The sequence below is a fragment of the Cupressus sempervirens genome, chromosome 9 (genome assembly GCF_028749045.1).
Source record: "Cupressus sempervirens isolate cs-2001-9-10 chromosome 9, ASM2874904v1, whole genome shotgun sequence".
NCBI classification, from domain to species: domain Eukaryota; kingdom Viridiplantae; phylum Streptophyta; class Pinopsida; order Cupressales; family Cupressaceae; genus Cupressus; species Cupressus sempervirens.
Genome location: NC_143126.1, coordinates 148,463,946 through 148,484,261, shown reverse-complemented (window position 1 = coordinate 148,484,261; position 20,316 = coordinate 148,463,946). Strand labels below are relative to the sequence as shown.

The 20,316-nt window shown below is 34.6% G+C and overlaps 1 protein-coding gene across 1 annotated transcript in view; it reads left to right on the top strand.

The window, feature by feature from the left end:
- Positions 1-20,316, top strand: part of PHYLLO (2-oxoglutarate decarboxylase/hydro-lyase/magnesium ion-binding protein) — a 327,122-nt gene that overhangs the window by 266,940 nt on the left and 39,866 nt on the right. Inside the window, exons 18-20 of the mRNA XM_089799357.1 lie at positions 7,862-7,987; positions 8,073-8,204; positions 8,369-8,486. Of these exons, the coding sequence (XP_089655483.1) occupies positions 7,862-7,987; positions 8,073-8,204; positions 8,369-8,486 (376 nt within the window). The remainder of the gene's footprint in view (positions 1-7,861; positions 7,988-8,072; positions 8,205-8,368; positions 8,487-20,316) is intronic.

The window sequence follows — 20,316 nt, the reverse complement described above, 5'->3', positions numbered from 1 at the left end:
CAATCTCTTGACTTCTTCGTCATCAATCTTGCATATTATTCTTAACATAGACTTCCGAAGTTCTATATCCTCTTCTCTAGCTAGTGCCTTCTTTTCTCTGAGTCTATCATAGACCTTTTGGTTTACTATGCCTTCAATATCCTTCAGTTTCAGATTGTTGGCTATAATGTATCTCACAATAGAGATATCAATTTGATCTTTCTCAAAATTGTTATATAAATCATAAAATTTGTTCATCTGAACAAAGTTGCCTTCATTAGCAATAACTGAGTTTATCTTCTCTATCTTCGGCTTCCAGGGTTGCCGAGCTTTTCATGTTGATTGCTTTGAAGTTGTTACCTTCTCTGTCTGTTTAACTTCTTCTTCTTCTTCTTCTTCTTCACTGGACTCAACAATTGTCAACAACGTCTTTTGTCTCTTTCCTGGTCCAGTGGCTTGTTGTTTGACCCTTTTAATCTTTGTGGTCACAACTTCCACTAATCTCTCAGATTTTCTTTTCGGCTCACTTGTCTAAATATCTAACGCTGCTGCATAAGGAATGAAGATGTCTCTGCAATAGACACTGACAAAGGTTGCACATTCAGTATACCTTGCTTCATGGTTTACCTAACTGCTTGTGACTCACTTTCAATCATATCGGCCTCTGATAAGGCTTTCTTCATTATAGTTTATATCTTCTTGTGAGATGCCTTCTCCAAGGATGCCTAATGAGCTGATTGGGTAATCTCATCATAAGTTCCAAATCTGTATTCAGCTTGGTCCTCCTCTAATTTCAGCAATAAGTCAATTGTATCCAACTACTATATCATCACTTAATTCATAACCTAAGGGATCAAGAAATGTTTCCCGAGGTTCTACTGCTTGAATATAAGTAAAATTTGTATCAACTATAACACAAATATCTTCCTTAAATCTGTCTACAATTGCAGGTGCAATTCTGAATCTTTGCCTCATTTCATTCTGAAATGTTTTCATAATCAAGTCCCCACTATCTAATATTTTATCTGTTGGATTTCTTCTACACACTTCTATGATCTTCTCCATTGTACACCTCTCACTGCTCATAATCTCTGTGACTGATAAATATGGAAGTCTTTTAAGCACATGAAAGAATATGTGATTAATCAGTGACTGAAATCTTAACACACCATCCTTAGTCCTCTTGATCTTTTATAGGTTTTCAAGAAGTTGCATTCTTAGTATTTCACTAAGGTTAACTTGTTCCTTCTCAACACATATCTTGTAGGCTACATAGATGAATCTGGTTGACAATTCATCAATCTTTGAACTTGCACATACAGAGTAGGCAATGATTCTACTCAGGAATCTTACATCATCTTGCTTAATGGTGTTGATCACCATAGCCTTTCCATTATATACTACCTTTGTGTAGCTCTCAACTTTCTTCTTAACCATTTTCTCACCTATAGGTACACTGCCTTGTTTATAAAGACCAATTACCTCATGAATAAGGTCGGCTGAGATATCAACTACACTATCTTGCATCCATAGTTTCCTATCATATATTCTGCTTAGTGTGATCTATGTCCACTCATCTATGTCCAATTTTCGGTAAAAATGATATTTGAACAAATCTGGTTCCTTCAACTGTTCAAATCCGGGTTTCATAGTCATATCGTGATTAAAGACTAATTCCATATCCTTGTCATATACTCACTTCCAGTAGATTCAAACTTACTGGTAAGATAACTTCCTGCATCTTCCAAATATACTACATTGTTTGGAGTAATGGATAATGCTGAGTTAGGGTTTCCTTCTACGGGTTTCACCAAAACAACTTTCAATTTCAGTCTCTCCTCATTCTCAACATTGTGAACTACTGACATAGCCATGATTCTATTAAATGTGAACTTTTAGCAAATAAATTTTGCAAAAAAAGTGTTAAAATACTTTTTTTGAAAATAGGTTTTGCTTTGAAATTGCCTTGTCATGTCGTTTTTGAGTGCTCTATGCTTTTGATGTATTCGCAGTGAAATGGTAATCAAGTTTGTGCTCCATATATTTCCTTCAACTTGAACTTGCATTAATTGCGTACTTTGCAAATACAAAAAAGCTATCAATTGCATTTTGAAATCAAATAACTGCTCAAGATCATCTATCCGATCTTCAGATGCCACCTAAGGTTTACTATAGCTTCCTCCCATCATGACAATGCTCCACAAAACTTCGCTCCATGAAATTTTTAGCAAGAACATAGTTTTCATCTTCTGCTACAGAATTAACTTTCTCTATAATAACAGTAACTCTTAATTTCTTCATAATTGATTTAGATAAGCTCCAAATTACAAGCGAGCTTAGATACAATCTAAACTTATCTCAATACACCTTTTCCTAACTTCGCTACCTCTAGGTCGATCTTTAGATGAAGTTTCAGATTCTGGTGCTATGAACAACCTTAATTCAACTTAATTGAATCAAACTCAATAATTGACTTCAATCTTCCTGTCTCATCATCTTCTAGCTTTTCTTTTGAGATGTTTAATCCTTTTACAAATGTCTCATTGAGTTCTCAAAGTTCACTAACTACATTTCTTTGTTCCTCATTGTCTTTGTTAGTTCAGGAGTTCCTTTTATGGTTCTTCTGTCATTTCCGACGTTCCTTCCATCATATCTTTTGTTTCTGAAGTTTCTTCCATTGCTCCTTCTATCTCCAAAGTTTCTATCCATTTTGCAATACTTTGTTGTATGTCTGAAGTTGTTGCATAACTAACATATTGGTGTTCTGCTTCTAGGATTCTGTTGATTATCAGGTGCATGACAATTCCGAGCTATGTGTCCAAAGTTGTTACATTTATAACACACGATCTGTCTTCTTTTCTCATAAGGTCTTCGTTCTCTTGATGTCCTTTCATTAGATCTTCTATTTGCAGGGTCAGTATTCCGAGACATTCTACTATTCTTTCTATTATTATCATATTTAGGTTTCCTACAATCAATTGCTTTATGACCCATAGGATGACAATTATGACAATAAAAATCCTTAACATGATTAAATGACTTATTTGTACAATCTCTTTTCATATGACCTATTTCATTACATGAAAAACACTTACATCTAAATTCATGCCTGGTTTCCTTAAGAGATTCCACTTGCTTTGGTTCATCCAATATTCAACTTCCTTGTCTTGTCTAACTTCTTTAGGTTTATCAGAAGATTGACTGGATTCAATCTTATCATCAAATTTATCTTTTTCTTTCGGATCTAATCAAATCTCAAGTTTCTTTGCAAACATGTTAAATAGATAGCAAAGACATGTCTTATCATAAGTAGGTCTCTGTATTGACTTTGAATCATCAAGCTTTTCTCTGCTAGAAGAAAGCTTCTCAAGTTGTTGTTTACACTAAGTTAATTCACCTTTCACAATAGTATTGTACTTATGAAGTTCTTCATGATCTTCTTTCAATGTTTCAAGCTCAAATGTCTTCTTTGTCAGACTTGCTCTAAGATCTGCATTCTCAGTTTTCAAATTAGTTTCAATTTTGCTAGGATGACTCCTCAAAGTTAACTTCAGACTCGTAATCTTCAATTCATGCTTCAAGATCTTGTACTCTATCTTCAGTTTTGAATAATCATCATCACTAGTTTCAAATTCAATAGATTCAAGCTTGGATTTGAGATGTTCAATCTTTTCCTTCAATTGTCTAATGTATAGTTTGGAGTCTTCATATTTGTCCTTCAACTTATCTCTTTCTTTAGTAAGGAGATCAATTTGTTTAAGTGCCTCTTCAAGGTTCTTCATCAACTGTTCCATATCCATAGGGATCTTACTCAAGCTGTTAAGCCTCTTCTAAGTAACTGCACTCTGATGCCAATTGTTAGAAATAGGAACTACTGAGAGGTGGGGAATCAATAATTTACAAACTTTAGTCACCAACTGGATATTATTTGTTACTTTAAACCATACATAACAAAGTAATAAAGTAATACTGAATAGTAACAGTAACTATGCACAAAGATAACTCATAACACTATATTTTGTTAACTAGGGAAACCCTAGCCAAGGAAAAACCCTAGTGGGGATGATATCCACTAGATAATATAGTAATATATAAGTTCCTTGTTACAGGATGGACCCTGTTAGAAGTCAATGAGCAAATTTAGTATAGAGAGTTCCTGTTAGGAGACTTTGAATCCCTATTAGGAGTTGTAGTACAGTAGATGCAAGATGAGCCCACTGCCCAAACATGCACTTCCAATTACAAGAAGAGCTCACTACCCAAACAAGTAATCAAACTTCTGGAATATAGATTCTTTCTCAGTTTGATCTCGGATCACAAAATAGCTTCACAAACTTCGCATATATCGCTTTAACAAAAGTTCGCATATAATTGCTCAACACAATTTCTCCAAGATAGCACACTTGCATTCGCAAGATGTCCTTTGCATAAATACCATGCCTTTTCATACATTTGCTGCTAGGTCGGCTAAGACCACAATACACTTTTCTAACTTAGAGTAAACATCTAGGATTTTGGCCCTAATTGGACAAGTAATCATTTTGTAAACAAAATAATTCCTTTCCTTTAATTCCGTTGTCCTGTTACATTGGTAAAACACGAATATCTCTTTTCTGTACAGTTCGTACTGACTTCTGAGGTTATACACGTCATCATCAACATGTATACTATCTCCATCTAACTTCGCTAGTCATAATATGACATCAGCAACAAGTTACAAACAAAACAATTTGACAATTTTTTGAGTACCAAAAGCTAAGTATCTTTTTTTCCGAGGTTTCCTGTAAGCATGTACATCATGTGTTTCCATAAATGATGATAATTACATATCCTTGTTAGCCAATTGTCAACATATATGTTGTCTCAACAAGCTTTCTTGCAACTCTACACACGTGTTGCATCTGTCACTACTTAGACCACATTTTGTGGCCCAAATTCCTCAATAGCCTCCCTAAGGATGTGAAACTGAAAATAAGCATCTTTGCAATGACCTAAACAATTAACTACCCTTAGAAAGTATGGGTCTTCTTTGTATGTAACCATGATGTTGGTGAGTGGACGACGGCTAATGTTCCTCCCCATCCATAACTATGTTGCAACTAGACTCCCTCCAACATGCTTGCGTTTGCTCCATCAAAACATTGATCTTGTTATACTGGTTATCCAAGATCGTGGTCCTCAATTCGTGCTTACCTGATGGCAGAAATGATGCCCAACCCCTCCTTCGCCACCAAGGACATCATCTCCTTATAATAAGGATATCAGGCTACATGCAATGGTATGCCATTTGCAAAGAACCTACCAATGGAATCATCTAACCGATCCTTCATATATACATTAAACAAATCAGCTACCTTGAACTTGCTGCCTTGCATTTCCCCTTGCTGCCCTTCCCTGCTGAACTCTGAATGGATGAAGCTCCTCGAGTTGATTTTGACATAGTTCCTACTCTTTGATGCATGATATGAATAGAAGTATGTCATTACCCTTATAACTACTGAATTGTTTGAATTTGTTGAAAGACTTAGACACTGGAATTGCACTATCATCAAGAATGCTCCAAAGCTTGTTTATCTCAATTCTATCCTTGACATTTGATGCATCCATCAAAAATAGACATGCACTCACGCCATATCCTATCCAGAAGGGCAAGTGTGTATCATCTCTAATGATGCTCCCAAACCTTTTTGCACCATGAAAATTGCATTTCCATTTTCTCGCACCACCACTTGTAGGCGTTAGGATTGATACTTGTATTGCAAATTGTTTCAGAGGAGACTTCTAACCATAAGGAGTCCTAGCAAACAGTGCCAAAATCTAAGAGGGGCAATCTATAGAAGTTGATCCTGCTGCAATAAGTAGATTGGGCTTTTGGATTGACCCCATTGTCACTTGTCTCATGCTCAGGTTCATACTCTAATAGACTTGCACCCTCAAAATGCATTATCATCACATCTCCACTATATTCTTAACTATGAGAGGCCATTTTGACACTGCATTTGACAAAATGAAAAAATCTCATCCTGATTAGTAATTTAAAAAAATAAAAATAAATTGTTAAGGAACTAGTTTGAAGTTTTCACCTAATTTAGAAATTCAAATGACAAAAAACAACAAAGCATTCAGACATTTAGAAAGAACAATACATTCAAACAACAAAATGAAAATACTTTCAACAAGAAACAGTGATAAAGAATTTAGAAACAATAATGCATTCAACATTTAGTTCTAGAAATAAAAAACAGAAAACAAAACAAAACAATTCTGAAAACCTTACCTTGTGCTTGATGAATCTTTTTTCTCTTGATCTTCTTGCTCCTTTTGATCTTGTAAATACTCTTCCAATCACTCTTTGCACTCCTTTTCACTCTTTTCTGTCAACTATAAAAATAGTGTGAGATAGAAATGAAGTTTATGGGGCTTATGAAGGCTTAGAATGCCCAAAATGGGACCCACAATACTTTAGGCTTCTAATAGAACCAATTAGAAAGAAAAGTCAAAAAAAAAAAGTTTAAAAAGTGTTTCATGTCTCTGACACCAGCCGCCAAGGGGGGACACCCAAATGTCACCGGTATGGTTGAGGGACTCCTGGGAGTTTTGGGCACACCTAGGCATTCCCACCCTCCAAACACATCCCTACGCTCCAAACACGTCCTTGTGGCAATATGGTTGTGGATTGCCAGAGGTGGGGGTAATCGGGTATTCCAAGTACCCATTTCTGGGATGTCCCTACACCGAGTGCTTCAAGGTTTTGGGTTGGGTGCACGTCCTAGGGTTTCACTAAAAAAGAAACCTAAATTATACATAAATTGGTAAAAAGCATTCTATAATTAGCTTAATCAATAAGAATGTAATATAATCTAAAGATTCAAAAAAATTCAAAAAGAGAAGATTAAAATAAATTAATAAGCTGGGTATGCAAAAAGTAGTGAAAATGGTAAAAATAACATAGCTAAAATCACCAAAGATTGGTGATGAATCATATATGTAGATATATGTACACATATATCTATATGTCTATATACATATTTCTCTATGTGTTTGTACATACATACATACATATATATATATATATATATGATTTTTTTAACCTAAATGCTACATTTTGCAGCCAAATGAATTAAAATGTGTAAAAGAAGAAATAAAACTGATTTGTGCTTCAAATCTGCCCTCCACATTTGGGAAAAAATTCCTTTTTGGTCCTCTCTAGTCAATGGAAAAATGTTGTAAATAGTGTGTTTGATGGTAGGGAGGATTTCTTGCCTTACAAAGAAAAAATTTAAGGTGTTTCGATGTTTTAGTGGTCTTTTTTGACCCATTGGACTTTTTTGCTCTCATCAATGAATTTTTAGATAAAAACTCGCCAATTTTTTGGCAAGTAAATGCAGTGCAAAGTCGATTTTAATTTCATTCAACTTGTACTTGCCTACTCACCAAGTATGCAATCTCTGATCATTACCTTGGCTAACCTTCGTAGGTTCATAGGTGTTTGCCAAGTGTCCCTTATCCGCATCAGCTGAGGGTGAAGTGTGTGTAATGTGTAATAGGAGTTGCAAATGAATTATAATAATAAGATTCCCTTCAAAGGAACATAATTTTGGTGTAGAATTAAAGTGGCACCTCGGAAATTTGCTTGCCAAATGAATTAGAAATTCATTTGGGAATAACACATACAAACCTGGACTAACATTCTGATGGTAAATTTCAACAGATTAAGAGGTAATCCAAAGTAATATGTACATAATATTAGCAACGAATTATAAGCTATGTTTGTCTTAGGACTGAATAAATTATTAACCTTTGAGTTGAGGCATATCTTCAAAAAGATTCTAATTAACTGGGGAAAAGTTTTTAGCTCTCTTGAAATTCTATTGGTTCACAGGGTAAATCATATGCTTGTTCGAACAAAGGAAGAGCTTAAGAATGCTTTGTTGATCTCTCAAAGAGGAAAATGTGACTGGGTGATTGAAGTAGACAGTAATATAGAAGAGAACACCACACATCATAGGTATTATGCATGTCATCAGTTCAGAAAGTTAAATTTCCTTTGCCATATTTTGTAACAAGTCACCAAGTAGTAAATGTTTTTGCAGGATTATACAGCAATCAGCCCTTCTGGTTGCAGAGCATGCTTTCAATATCCTTTCCAGATATTCAAAAAATACTGACATGGAATTTAATACTTCTGAAATTTTTGTTCTCAAATTGGAATATGCACGTTATAGGTAAATTTTCAAAATATTCTGTAGTTGTTTGGCTAAAATTGATTCAGTGTATGTGTTTGTCATTCGATTAAACCACATTTTGAAGGCATTTTTTTAGCTGGCTTGATTTTGATCTTATATAGTATGGCCATAAAAATTACAAGCATTATCTCTTTTTTCAACAGGATTCCACTATATGCTCCACCCACAACTGCTAGTAAGAAAGGTCTATCTGAAGATACATATAGGGAAGGGTTTCTCCTGACACTTATTCTTACTAATGGGAATAAAGGATATGGTGAAGTAAGCAGCTATACATTTCTTTGAAACAGTGTAGTTAACGTCTTATGATTTTCTTCATATTTTCTTTTTTCCTTCAAGTATATAGTAAAATCATTCAATGTTTTGTAATAACCCCAAGCTGGGTATACATTCAACAAACACTAATCCCCTCCCCAAATTCAGTAGTTTGACATTTCATCAAACACTTTCGAATGAACTCCAGATATTATTGTGATAAAGCCTATGACAATCCTCACTGTGTAGTTACTTTTTGGGAATTTTCCAATGATTCTTCAAGTTTTAAATTTGGTTATATGCATGAAAGAAATAACAGTACTAAATATTCAGCAAACTAATAACAAACCAATTCTGGAAACGATAATGAGATTTGTAATACTGGTCGTTAACAGTGAAATTCATAAATTTGAAATGCAAAAAAACTGATATTCGGAACAATTAGCTCTAAAATCTCCCTTAAGAATCAGAGATACAGAGCCTACCAAACTGACAGGCTAGCGCCCAAATTCAGATTTCGAAAGTCACCAAAAATTAACACCAACAGGCAGATTAGGAAGAACTTCCCGCAACAATATAACCGTACAGATTTACTCCCAATTTCCAATTTCCCCAGCCACAATGATATCTCCCAGCCACAGACTTAAACAGTAAGGAGATTCAACCAAAATAATTAAATCACTATACCTCAGCAGTGATTCAATACAATCTTCAGCTTCAAACCCTTTTACCTCAGCAAGGGCATTAAAATCGGAACCTCAGAAACACTATGCAAGCAACAAAAGAAAATAATCAATCAGATGTCTTTCCCATCAAATGGGCTCATATTTATAATCTTCAAATGGCACAAGTTTCCCAAATGAACTCTACTTAAGAAGCTTCCTCAACGCAATATTAAAATGTACTAGTGTCATTATAATATAATTTATTAACTGCTTTTGGCTCCCAAAAATGACCTTTTCCACCATAACATAATATTCTAACACACAAAGCCATTGTTTCTTGAGCCCACGATTTAAAACTTTCTCGATCTAGTTCCAATGGGCTGTGATGCTAAGGTGACCAACATACAATACCAATAAATAGCAACCTCAACACATTTAAATGAGTAATATTATAATAATAATAATTCACCCGTCTTGCAAAAACAATTGTAGAAGCATCAAAATCAAAATTTGACAACATCAAAGTGATCCTGATGAAGAAAGACGATGAATGAAGCTGATGGGGTGACTTACTATAAATAGACGCTCCCTCCAAGATTTTTGGAGCGCAAACCAGAAGCCCGAAATAAAACTAAGAGCATCACTCAACTCCTCTAACTCAACTGAGCTCATTGGAACCAACAATTGACTTACTATGAATAGTAAGTCCCTCAAACGAAGCCAAAACACACCATTGGCTGCTAAAAAGCCTATAACCCGCCGACTGAGACCCTCAAATCCCACTATCAGCTCATGAGGGTCGCAATGGTGAACTGATCATGCCAATTGCAGGAACCTACTAAAAATGGGGACATTATATGTTTACCCAATTTAATACTAACTTATACCCACAATGAGTGCAATCCAAGAGCCTTGAGATTGTTTACTTAATATTTTATTTGTCTGATCTTTTGTATTTATATCTATGCACATTCAACAATAAACCATTTTTGGTGTGCATACAAAGGGACTAGTACCCATCATTGGTATAGGACACAAGTGTTACTATAGTCAATTGAAAGAGATAAATTTTATTTTATACATAATGTTGAAGTTTGTAGCTGTGACAGAGATCGTTATCTTTGATTTTATGAGAGAGAAGTTTGTTTGTTATGACCGTTATGGTCACCTTCAGCTGGAAGTGATATTTGCGATCATATTTAAGTTAATATTTTGTAAAAGACGTGTCATACGTCATGTGAAGAGGCATGTGTATGGAAATGTGAAGTGTTGTATATGTGGAAATATGAAGGGACTCAAAGAGACCTTTCATTGTAATATGAAGAGTCTCCCTACTTATTATATATTCCACATCAAGCGAAAGGCATTGTACACTTGAATTTTATTATCAATAAAAGATATGTTTTGTTGGCATGGTTGGTTTTCTCCCTTCAACTAGAAGGGTTTTCCCAGGATAAATGTTTTTGTGTCCTTTGTATATCGTTTATGTTTTGTTATGTATGTTTATCTATATTTATGAGTTTAACATGGTATCAAAGCCTAGTTAGATGGCAGCAATAAAGAAGTTAATTTTGTTCTTTATCTTGTGTATCTATCTTGTAAGTGTCGAAGTGTTTGAAATCTCATTCCTAAATATTGAATGAATGAGATTCTTAGGATTCAAAGTGTAGTTTCCATTATCATGTAGTTTGATATGGGATTGAAATGATTGTTCTGGCTTCATGCTCATGATGGTTAATTTTTTCCATCGGGATATTTTAATTGCAAGATAGTTTGATATAAATTCATGATGAAGATTGGAAGTCATGTCTATGAAGAGTCTTCGCCTACTTTTATATTCCTCAATCGGCAACTTCACAGCATCTAAATAAAGTTGAATGGAGACTTGCGTTTGCCCAGCCTTTTGTTCATCCTTATCTTATCGAATACTTTGATGAAGATCAAATATTTTTTCTATTTACTCTATCAAGCAATATCATGTGTTCATGTTTGCATCAATGATTTAGAATCTCCAGAGTATCAGTCTTGGTTGGTATGATGGAGGTTGTCTCATCGCAAGAGGCAAGTGTTCGCAGGAGGATATTTGAGAGTTATTTTGAACATCATAGGAGCTCAATCTACCATTGAAGTGTATTTTGTGAATCAACAATGGAATCTGGTGGCCATTTGCAATTTGTTTCTATTTGTATTAGTTTCTTTCTCCTGTTGCCGATAGCGTTTTGCGTTGGATGTCTTCTATTGCCATAGATGAGTTTGAGCTCAAAAGAAAGATAATCTTTTCTTTCACTCGATGACATCTTGTTTGATGGATGCCTTCAAAAGAGAATAAGCCAAGAAGAAGAGGAAAAGTCAAGTGCTATTTTAAGCAGGAAGCGGAGGAATTGTAACTGACGTGCAAATGTTATATATTCTCAAGGGTAGTTATCATGGTGATTGCTTCAAAGAAAACCAACTTGCAGTCATGCACTCCACAGGATCTCCTGATCATGATTTGCGTATTTTTTGGATTCTTTTGATACTTGACCGAGAGTGGAGATGTTGACTCATAACAGAGCTTGTTCACAATCAAACTACAATTTTTAAATTTTTTTTCTACAATTGTGATTATTGTCAGGCAATATGTCTTGTTATATCATCTTGTTATTCTATATTTGACTCTTACAAGGCGTGAGTTTGGGTGTTGCGGATGGCAAGTTGGATGTTATGCAAGTTTGAGCGCTACTTTTGTAATCTTAGGCTCAATAAGCGGAGGAGTGTCTGGGAGTTCTCAACACGATAGGAGGCATTTGTTCAACATGTCTAATCATGGCACCTACTCTCATAATGACAAAGGAAGTTTTATTCCAACATTTTTTATCTGCCTTGTTTGTTATGGGTATAAAAGAAAGGATCTTCGCTTTGTTTATAGCAGTGGAGTTTGTCTTTTCGTGTGCTCCATCTTTGTTGTAAATAAGAAAAAAAAATAAAACTTAAAAGTCTTTCAATTTTGAAGGTTTTGGGTTTGTGATTTCTTATTTTCCATCTAGATGTCGTTAGTTCTGCTTAATGTAATCATATTGTTGCTATTGGCGCTAAAACCTTCTTGAAATCACAAAGCATCATGTGGAGTTATAAAGGATGGAAGTAGCAATCACCAACCTTGATGTCGAAGGGGGGGAAATAGCAATTCAAGAGGCCGGGTTGAACCTTCTTCTCAATGCATCTTCAAATGAGGGGCGAGTCGCTATGACATAAATTGTTGCTCTCTCCATCTATAGTCAGTACTATAGTAGTACTTGTGGTTGGTATGATTGTTTGAATTTGTTTTTGGTTGCTTGAAACATTGGTGAATCTACATATGAAAGAGATAAGTATCCCATACTTATTATCATTGAATGAATTTTTACAACACTGAATATAGTGTTTTCATTATTTACACATGTATCTCTTAATAATAGATTGATTTTATGAAATATTATTAATCTCACTTCATTGCAGGATGAACCAATGAAGTGATGAACATGAGGACATTGTTTGTATTCGATGATGCATGTCCTCATGTAAAGAGGAAGAGTTATCCAAATAGCAGGACTGAATGCAAATACAAAATATTACTAATCAAACAATTGATATGCAATAAGTTGTATTTGCAAGCATAGTTGAGGGATGGCATGTTTGTCATTGACTTATGTAGTGGGTGCTTCTAACATATATGAGTGATTAACCAGATCATTGGAGGCCTATGGTGCTCCATCAAAAGCTATATAAAAATGTTGTGAGGAAATAAGTATTATTGTTCTCAGATTTTTTCTTTGTGTGCATTTTGAGATAAGACTACAAAGAGATAAGTATTAATGATTATATCTCTTGAATAGTCTTTAATAATAATAGTCATGAGTTATTAATATTTCTCGTAGTTGCAGGATGCAATGAAATGGTGAGAGATTATGCAACAATGTTTGCAGTCTTGATGCTAAATTGATGGCACATTGATCAAAAGGGGAAGATCATATTCAACTTCAAAGGGAGGTTACTGTTAGAGTGGGGTTGCCATTGCACCAAAAGATCGATCTATCAATGCCCAATACAACCACTCAACTTAATAGTACACAGGAAGCGATTAAGCTCTTGTCACAAATCCTGAGGGGAGCATTGAACAAGTTTCTAACAATCTCCCCCCCCAACATTACCCAAGGGTCTGAGGATTCAAACCTGTGACTAAGCTCTGATACCACTTGTTAGAGTGGAGTTTTCGTTGCACCAAAAGATCGATCTATCAATGCCCGATACAACCACTCAACTCATAGTACACAGGAGGCAATTAAGCCCTTGTCATGAATCCCAAGGGGAGCACTGAACAAATTTCTAATAGTTACGTGGCAAAGGGAGATGTCCAACCTTTTGCAAGTTTATGCAATAGTCAGCCATCTTATTTTGGTAATTGAAGTTGTCCTTGTTGAGAGGGAGACTCTTCTATTAAAGTTCTCTCTGCTGAGAGGGAGTCTCTGTTAAGATAAAATCTCAATTATTAATGCATTCCTCTAGGAAAAGTTTGAGGTGAAAGTCCTTGCTTCACCCTCTGCGAGTAGGTATGGTGGACCACCCTCTACGAGTAGGCATGGTGGAAATGTATTCTTCTCTGGGAGAAGTTTGAGGTGAAAGTCTTGATTCCACCCTCTGCAAGTAGGTACAGTGGACCACACTCTGCGAGTAGGCATGATGGACATGTATCCTTCTCTAGAAGAAGCTTTGAGATAAAAGTATTCATTCTACCCTCTACGAGCAAGCATGGTGAAAGACTTGTGTGACTTCATTCTATGTGCTTATGAAGTAACTATGATGGATTATGTTATGCTGAGATAACATATGTTATGGGAATTTATCATTTTTTGTTGCAGCTATGTGTGCATGCCTAAATAAAGATCTCTCTCTTGCTAAGAGGGAGTGTTGAAGTTTGTAGCTGTGACAGAGATCTTTATCTTTGATTTTATGAGAAAGAAATTTGATTGTTATGACCGTTATGGTCATCGTCAACTGGAAGCGATATTTGTGATCATATAATATTATGTAAAAGACGTGTCATACGTCATGCGAAGAGGCATGCGTATGGAAATGTGAAGTGTTGTATATGTGGAAATATCAAGGGACTCAAAAAGACCTTTTGTTGTAATATGAAGAGTCTCCCTACTTATTATATATTCCACATCAAGCGAAAGGCATTGTACACTTGAATTTTATTGTCAATAAAAGATATGTTTTGTTGGCATGGCTGGGTTTTTCCCTTCCACTCGAAGGGTTTTCCCAGGATAAATGTTTTTGTGTCCTTTGTATATTGTTTATGTTCTGTTATTGCTGTTTATCTATATTTCTGGGTTAAAACTTTAACACATAACAATATTAAAAAATATGATATCAAACAGCCCAGAACTCCATCCAAAGTAGAGCTTAGCAAAAGAGTATATTGTATTTTAAACGAACTGCGAGGAGCAGAAAGGTGGTTGTTCCATTATTGTTAGGGTGGTTTTGCATGTAACAGTTGCAGTTGCAGATGTGTCTTAGTAGCTCTAAACTTCTCTCTGTGTCATGCAAGTTCATTAGTGGCATGGTAGATCACATAGAAAATAATTATAATAATAGGAACAATGTCTTCTAAATTTAGGAAATCCTTTAATGCACAAATTCCAGTCATAAGAAAAAAGAGTTAGTGAGAAAGAGTAGTTGAGGGAGTATGTCAGTAGGAGTATACTGGGAATGCTCTAGCTGAGGTATTTCCATTATTGTTAGGGTGGTTTTGCATGTAACATTTGCAGTTGCAGACGTGTCTTAGTAGCTTTAAACTTCTCTCTGTGTCATGTAAGTTCATTAGTGGCATGGTAGATCACATAGAAAACAATTATAATAATAGGAACAGTGTCTTCTAAATTTAGGAAATCCTTTAATCCACAAATTCCAGTCATAAGAAAAAAGAGTAGTTGAGGAGTACATCAGTAGGAGTATACTGGGAATGCTCTAGCTGAGGTATTTGTAGTTGACGTGGCCAAGAGGAAATAGAGGAAGTTCAGCATTTGCAACTTCTGGCTAGTTTTTCGCACAGGGGTTTCTATGTTTAAACTTTTAAATGTGTATTGTTGTCTAGTTGTTAAACTTATTTTTCTTTCATGGTTTCATCTTTATTTCATTTAACTATTCGCATGAAATAAATATTGCACTGATCTTATCCTAAACCTCAAGAACAGTAAGTGCAGCACTATTTGCATTATCATTTCTGTCATTTTAATGTTCGATTAAGATAAAGACAATATACATGGATACAATTTTTCCATAAGTATTGGATCTTGAGAGACTAGAAATCATTTATACTCGTTCCTTTATTACTTGGTCTAGAGAAAAGTAGGCATATGGATCTACTAGTAAACCAATAAGTATCCGAGTACAACATCAATTGGATTGTATATTGATCACATTGATCACTTATTTCAGACACTTAGTGGTACACAGTTCTCTGCATTCTGTTTGGAGAATCATTACATAAGTACCATTTTAAATAATTGTGTTCTGCTGTGTCATACAGCCATAGATCTTGCTAAACAATTGAATTTAATTAAAATGGCTATCTTGTGTGGACTCCCTTTCCATTCTTGTCATTTTAGCATGCCAACAGAGGGAGCCTTTAAAGCTTATCTTGTATATATAGGACAATTAACTTGGTGGTACCAAATTACACTTAGGTATGGTACACTTTGCAATGTTTACTAGTCTGATCATATAGGAAAAACAACATAGACATAGCACCAGCCATGCTGGAAAGACACCAATCCAAGGGTATTTGAACCAAATACTAATCGCTTTCACATACATGTTACCCTACAACTTGTGATGCCCCCATCTAATCTAGCAAACAGTTAGATTGTATATTCTTGATGGTAGAGCCAGTTTGTGTTATGGAGGTTAAAGATGACTAAACCGGTCAATTCAATACTTTGCTTTATAATTTGCTTTCTGGAATATTATATCTCTAAATTATATAGTATAATGAGAGTTGATGAAAAGGAACAGAATAGACATATCAAAACAAATCAGCATTTCTAAATAGGAGGCAGGGTAATCATGAAATCAAACTGATAAAAGGGTAGCATTTCGATTTTAGCAAAGAGGGATAAAACCTACCATATCAAAAGAATGCTCCCTCCAGCAGGCTATTTAAGGGAAGGAGACAACTATTTTACTTGGCTAAATTCCAATTTTAGCAAGGCAAAATTAAAATATACTCACTTGGCTTAGGCCTATTACCATTAAAAAAAACTCATGAGAACATTAAAATTATAAAAGCCAAAATGAATACTTTAGAATCCCCGTTTAAAAGAAATACTCAAACAATACTTGCCAGCAACATTGAATATATTTCTGTAATACTAACCGGTGACACTAACCAATATACAACTACACATAATTAACTCATACACTGATTGACAACCAATACGAACATCATACTCAACAACACAACCAAGTCACGAATCTCATCAGACAATACAAGACAGCCGATTGTTTTCACCCAGTGACAGGCTGGCCAAAAGTAAACAATGTGGCAATTGTTGCTCAATACTAGGAATGAGAAATAGGTTAGGGGAAGTAATTGGCCATATGATTAACTCCAAATTTTAACTACCATCAGAGTTATGTTTTGTTTTTAGGCACGCTCAGACATGTCAAGTCAGGTGAAGTCGATGCCTAGTTCCTGCCCAGGTTAGTACAATAGTCAGAGCGCATATGCATATATGTAATATCAAACAGTGGCAAGCAGGGAAGGGGATGAAGTCATCGTGTAACTATGACTTTGTCCCCCTCCATATGAACTATCATTCAATATCAATAAGAGCAGTAACATGCATAGCAGAAACTAAACATCAGTAACTTCTAAACATGTAAGTAATCATGATCATATATCACAAGAAAACACATACATATACTCATCAAATAATATAAACATGTCCATCTCATCATATAATGACAATATCATCAAATAATCATTATTCTAACACCAAACAAGAATCAATATCGTTCATCACCACCTGATCAACATATCATATTCCATCTAAATTAACATATCAGCCTCATTAGTTATCATCTATTGCTATCAAGGAAACATGTTATCACAGCAAGAATCATTCTGAATTCACAAGTATAAACACCCAACCAAACTACAAATATCACCATACAACAAAAGCTACAAAAATAGTGCGATGAAATAGCTAATCATTTCAATTAAACCATAGAATCCTACCATAAATTAACATCATAATAATTTTCAATATCAAATTTTCTCCAAGCTACATTAACATTTAAATTTTTACCTCATAGGACATCTGAGCCAAGGCCCAAAACTTGTACCTTCTTATTGAGGCAAGGTTGGAGTTGTTGTCCTACACTTTGTCACTACAAAATGCAGGTAACAGTACGAAACTTTTTCAAACTAGTTTCGCATTTCTCTAAGTTGAATTTTTTATTTGATTGTTTAATGTTGATTGATCAATCAACCTCAATTCACATAGAAAATTCTTTTACTGGAGGCTTTCGTCAAGTCTTTTTCGTTTTTCTGTTTGTCGAGCCTATGTTTAATGTTTGAGGCCTTCATCATCATTTTCTTTGTTTTTGAGTGTTTATTGATTTTTAGTCCTTTGATTTTGCTCAAGTCATGGCTTTTGGTTTCCCCTTCAATTTGATCTAACCTAGAGCTTAATTGGAGTTGTTAATCAAAAAATATGGTCATTTTAGTGCCCAAAAAGTGGACCTGTTTGATGCAATAACACGAATTAAAAATATCATGTTATATTTTTAAATTGACATTCACTTTTTGTAAAATATTACTTAAATTCACTTTATGTTATGTTTTTAAGTTAATTTATCAATTAATTTTCACTTAAAGTAACTATAGTGCACTTTATGTTCTATTTTTAAGTTGAGTTATTTTTTTATTTTTCATTAAGTGACTATATTAACTATATAGTTCAATTTAATTTTTGACATTTAAATCAAATGCTCTAGTAAATATTACTTATTAAATGATATTTATATGTTATATTGTTAATATGATATATAAATATAATTTATGTCCTATTTAAGTAATATTTTATTGAAATTTAATTGACATGTACTTATTAAAATCACTTAAAGTGGATCTTTTTCATGTCATTACATTGAAAAATCACTTAAAGTGGACCTTTTTCATGCCATTGCATGTAAAATTTAACTTAAAGTGTAATCGCTTAAAGGTGGACCTTTTTGATGCCATTGCATGTAAACTCACTTAAAATGTTCAATGACATCAAAAAGATGAGTTACATGTGTTATATGCATATGCACCAAAAAGGTGAGCTTTTGCCTTGAGTTGCATATGCATGTAACTTAAACATGCAATGACACCAAAAAAGGTGAGTTTTTACACTAAAAGCATGTTTTTAACATATGCATACACCTCCAAAAGGTGCGTTTTGCATCTTAACATATTTTTAATATATGCATACACCTCCAAAAGTGCATTTTGCATTAAAACACATGCTCTTGCCCTTCCAAAACCCATTTTTGCAGAAACTTCATGTGTGTGCCCTTCAAGAACCCATTTTCACTCCAATACTTGGATTTGATCATTGAATAATTCAAAAATCTCAAGGAAGAAGCGTTTTTGCATCCTTTGCCATTTCCATGCTATAGATGTTTTGTTTTATTGCTAAAAACGAGTTCTTCATGATGATTTTCGGTCACATTTTTGTAAGGAAAAGAGGCGTTTTGGCATATTCAATCATTTGCAATACATTAAGGGTCACGTTTTTGCAGTTGGAAGTGAAAAATGACTTATTTCATGTCCTTAGAGATTCACGTTTGTTTCCAAAAATGTTCAAGAGCATGCATTTGTCAAAAACATTGGGAGTTTGAGCATTGTTAGGGCACGTTTTTGGCATTGTCCATCAAAAACGCCTCATTTGTTGCCCACTACGGATTCCTCTTGCAAAGTTTGAAAAGATCTAAGTTTGTTGAAGAATTTTTCAGTATTAGAGCTTTTCCCTCCATTTTTGGCACATAAGCATCATGTAAGTGGACATTTTCTTTCTTGTTAATAATTTTGTGCTTATCTTGCTGATTTTATGCACATTTTAGCTTGATGATTGTCAATTGTTGATTTTGTTTCCACGGAAAGTGTATTTTCCTTTAAAAATGATGAAATGGTTCATTTTCATGTTTTGGTTTTTTCCCAAACTCCAAATTCGAAATTGCATAGTGAAGTGTTTTGCTTGTTGACATGTTTGAGTCATTTGCCAAAGGTATGTTTTCCTTTTGAAGTTAGTTTTTGTGTTTTGCGTGTTTGTTTTCTAGTTTTTCTCCATTTTGGAGAAGTTGCAAGTTCTTTCCCAAGAACTTGTTCATGTTTCATTTCACTCCACCTTCCATTTCATGCAAAAACATCATCACATCCCATTTTCATCTTTCATGTCACAACACTTCACATCTCATTCATCAAATGCGATTACATGTTTTTCATCTCATTCATCATCTGTACATGCATGTAATCTCATTTTCCACTTCCATTTTCATCTCTCCATATGCACTCACACCTCCATGAGAAAATACATGTTTTTCCATTTTCGTATAATCACATTTCGCATCTCATCTGTTATCCACACTTACATGTAAGCTCATTCTCCATCCACATTTGCATCTCATCTCACTTTTCATCCCTTATTACATGTTGCACTTACATGTAATTGATTTTCCATGCAATAATATCTTGAAAACCTAAGTTACTTTTTGAAAATCGGCAATCTTCATTCGCATGCATATACCCATGCATTCCACCTTCACACATCCATTTCTTTCCATTTTCACTTCCATAATTTTTCACTTCATCTTCCATTTCCATTCACTGCATCTCTTTTGAGATCATCTCATTGGGTTTACAAAGTATCTAATCCATACTCGAACCATTGTTGCTGATCAAGAGTCAACCTTTATGGCGATTTCCTCTAATGATGTATTTATGTTTTGGGATTTTTGTGTTGCAGCACAAGCGTAAGAGATGCCCTCACCATCTAAATCTAAGTGCAAGATGAAATATCAGTTTGATAAAGAGTTGGCTCATGCAACTTTGTTGTCAGTAAATTCTATATTGTAGCCAACGAGTAGAAGTGTATCCGAAAGTG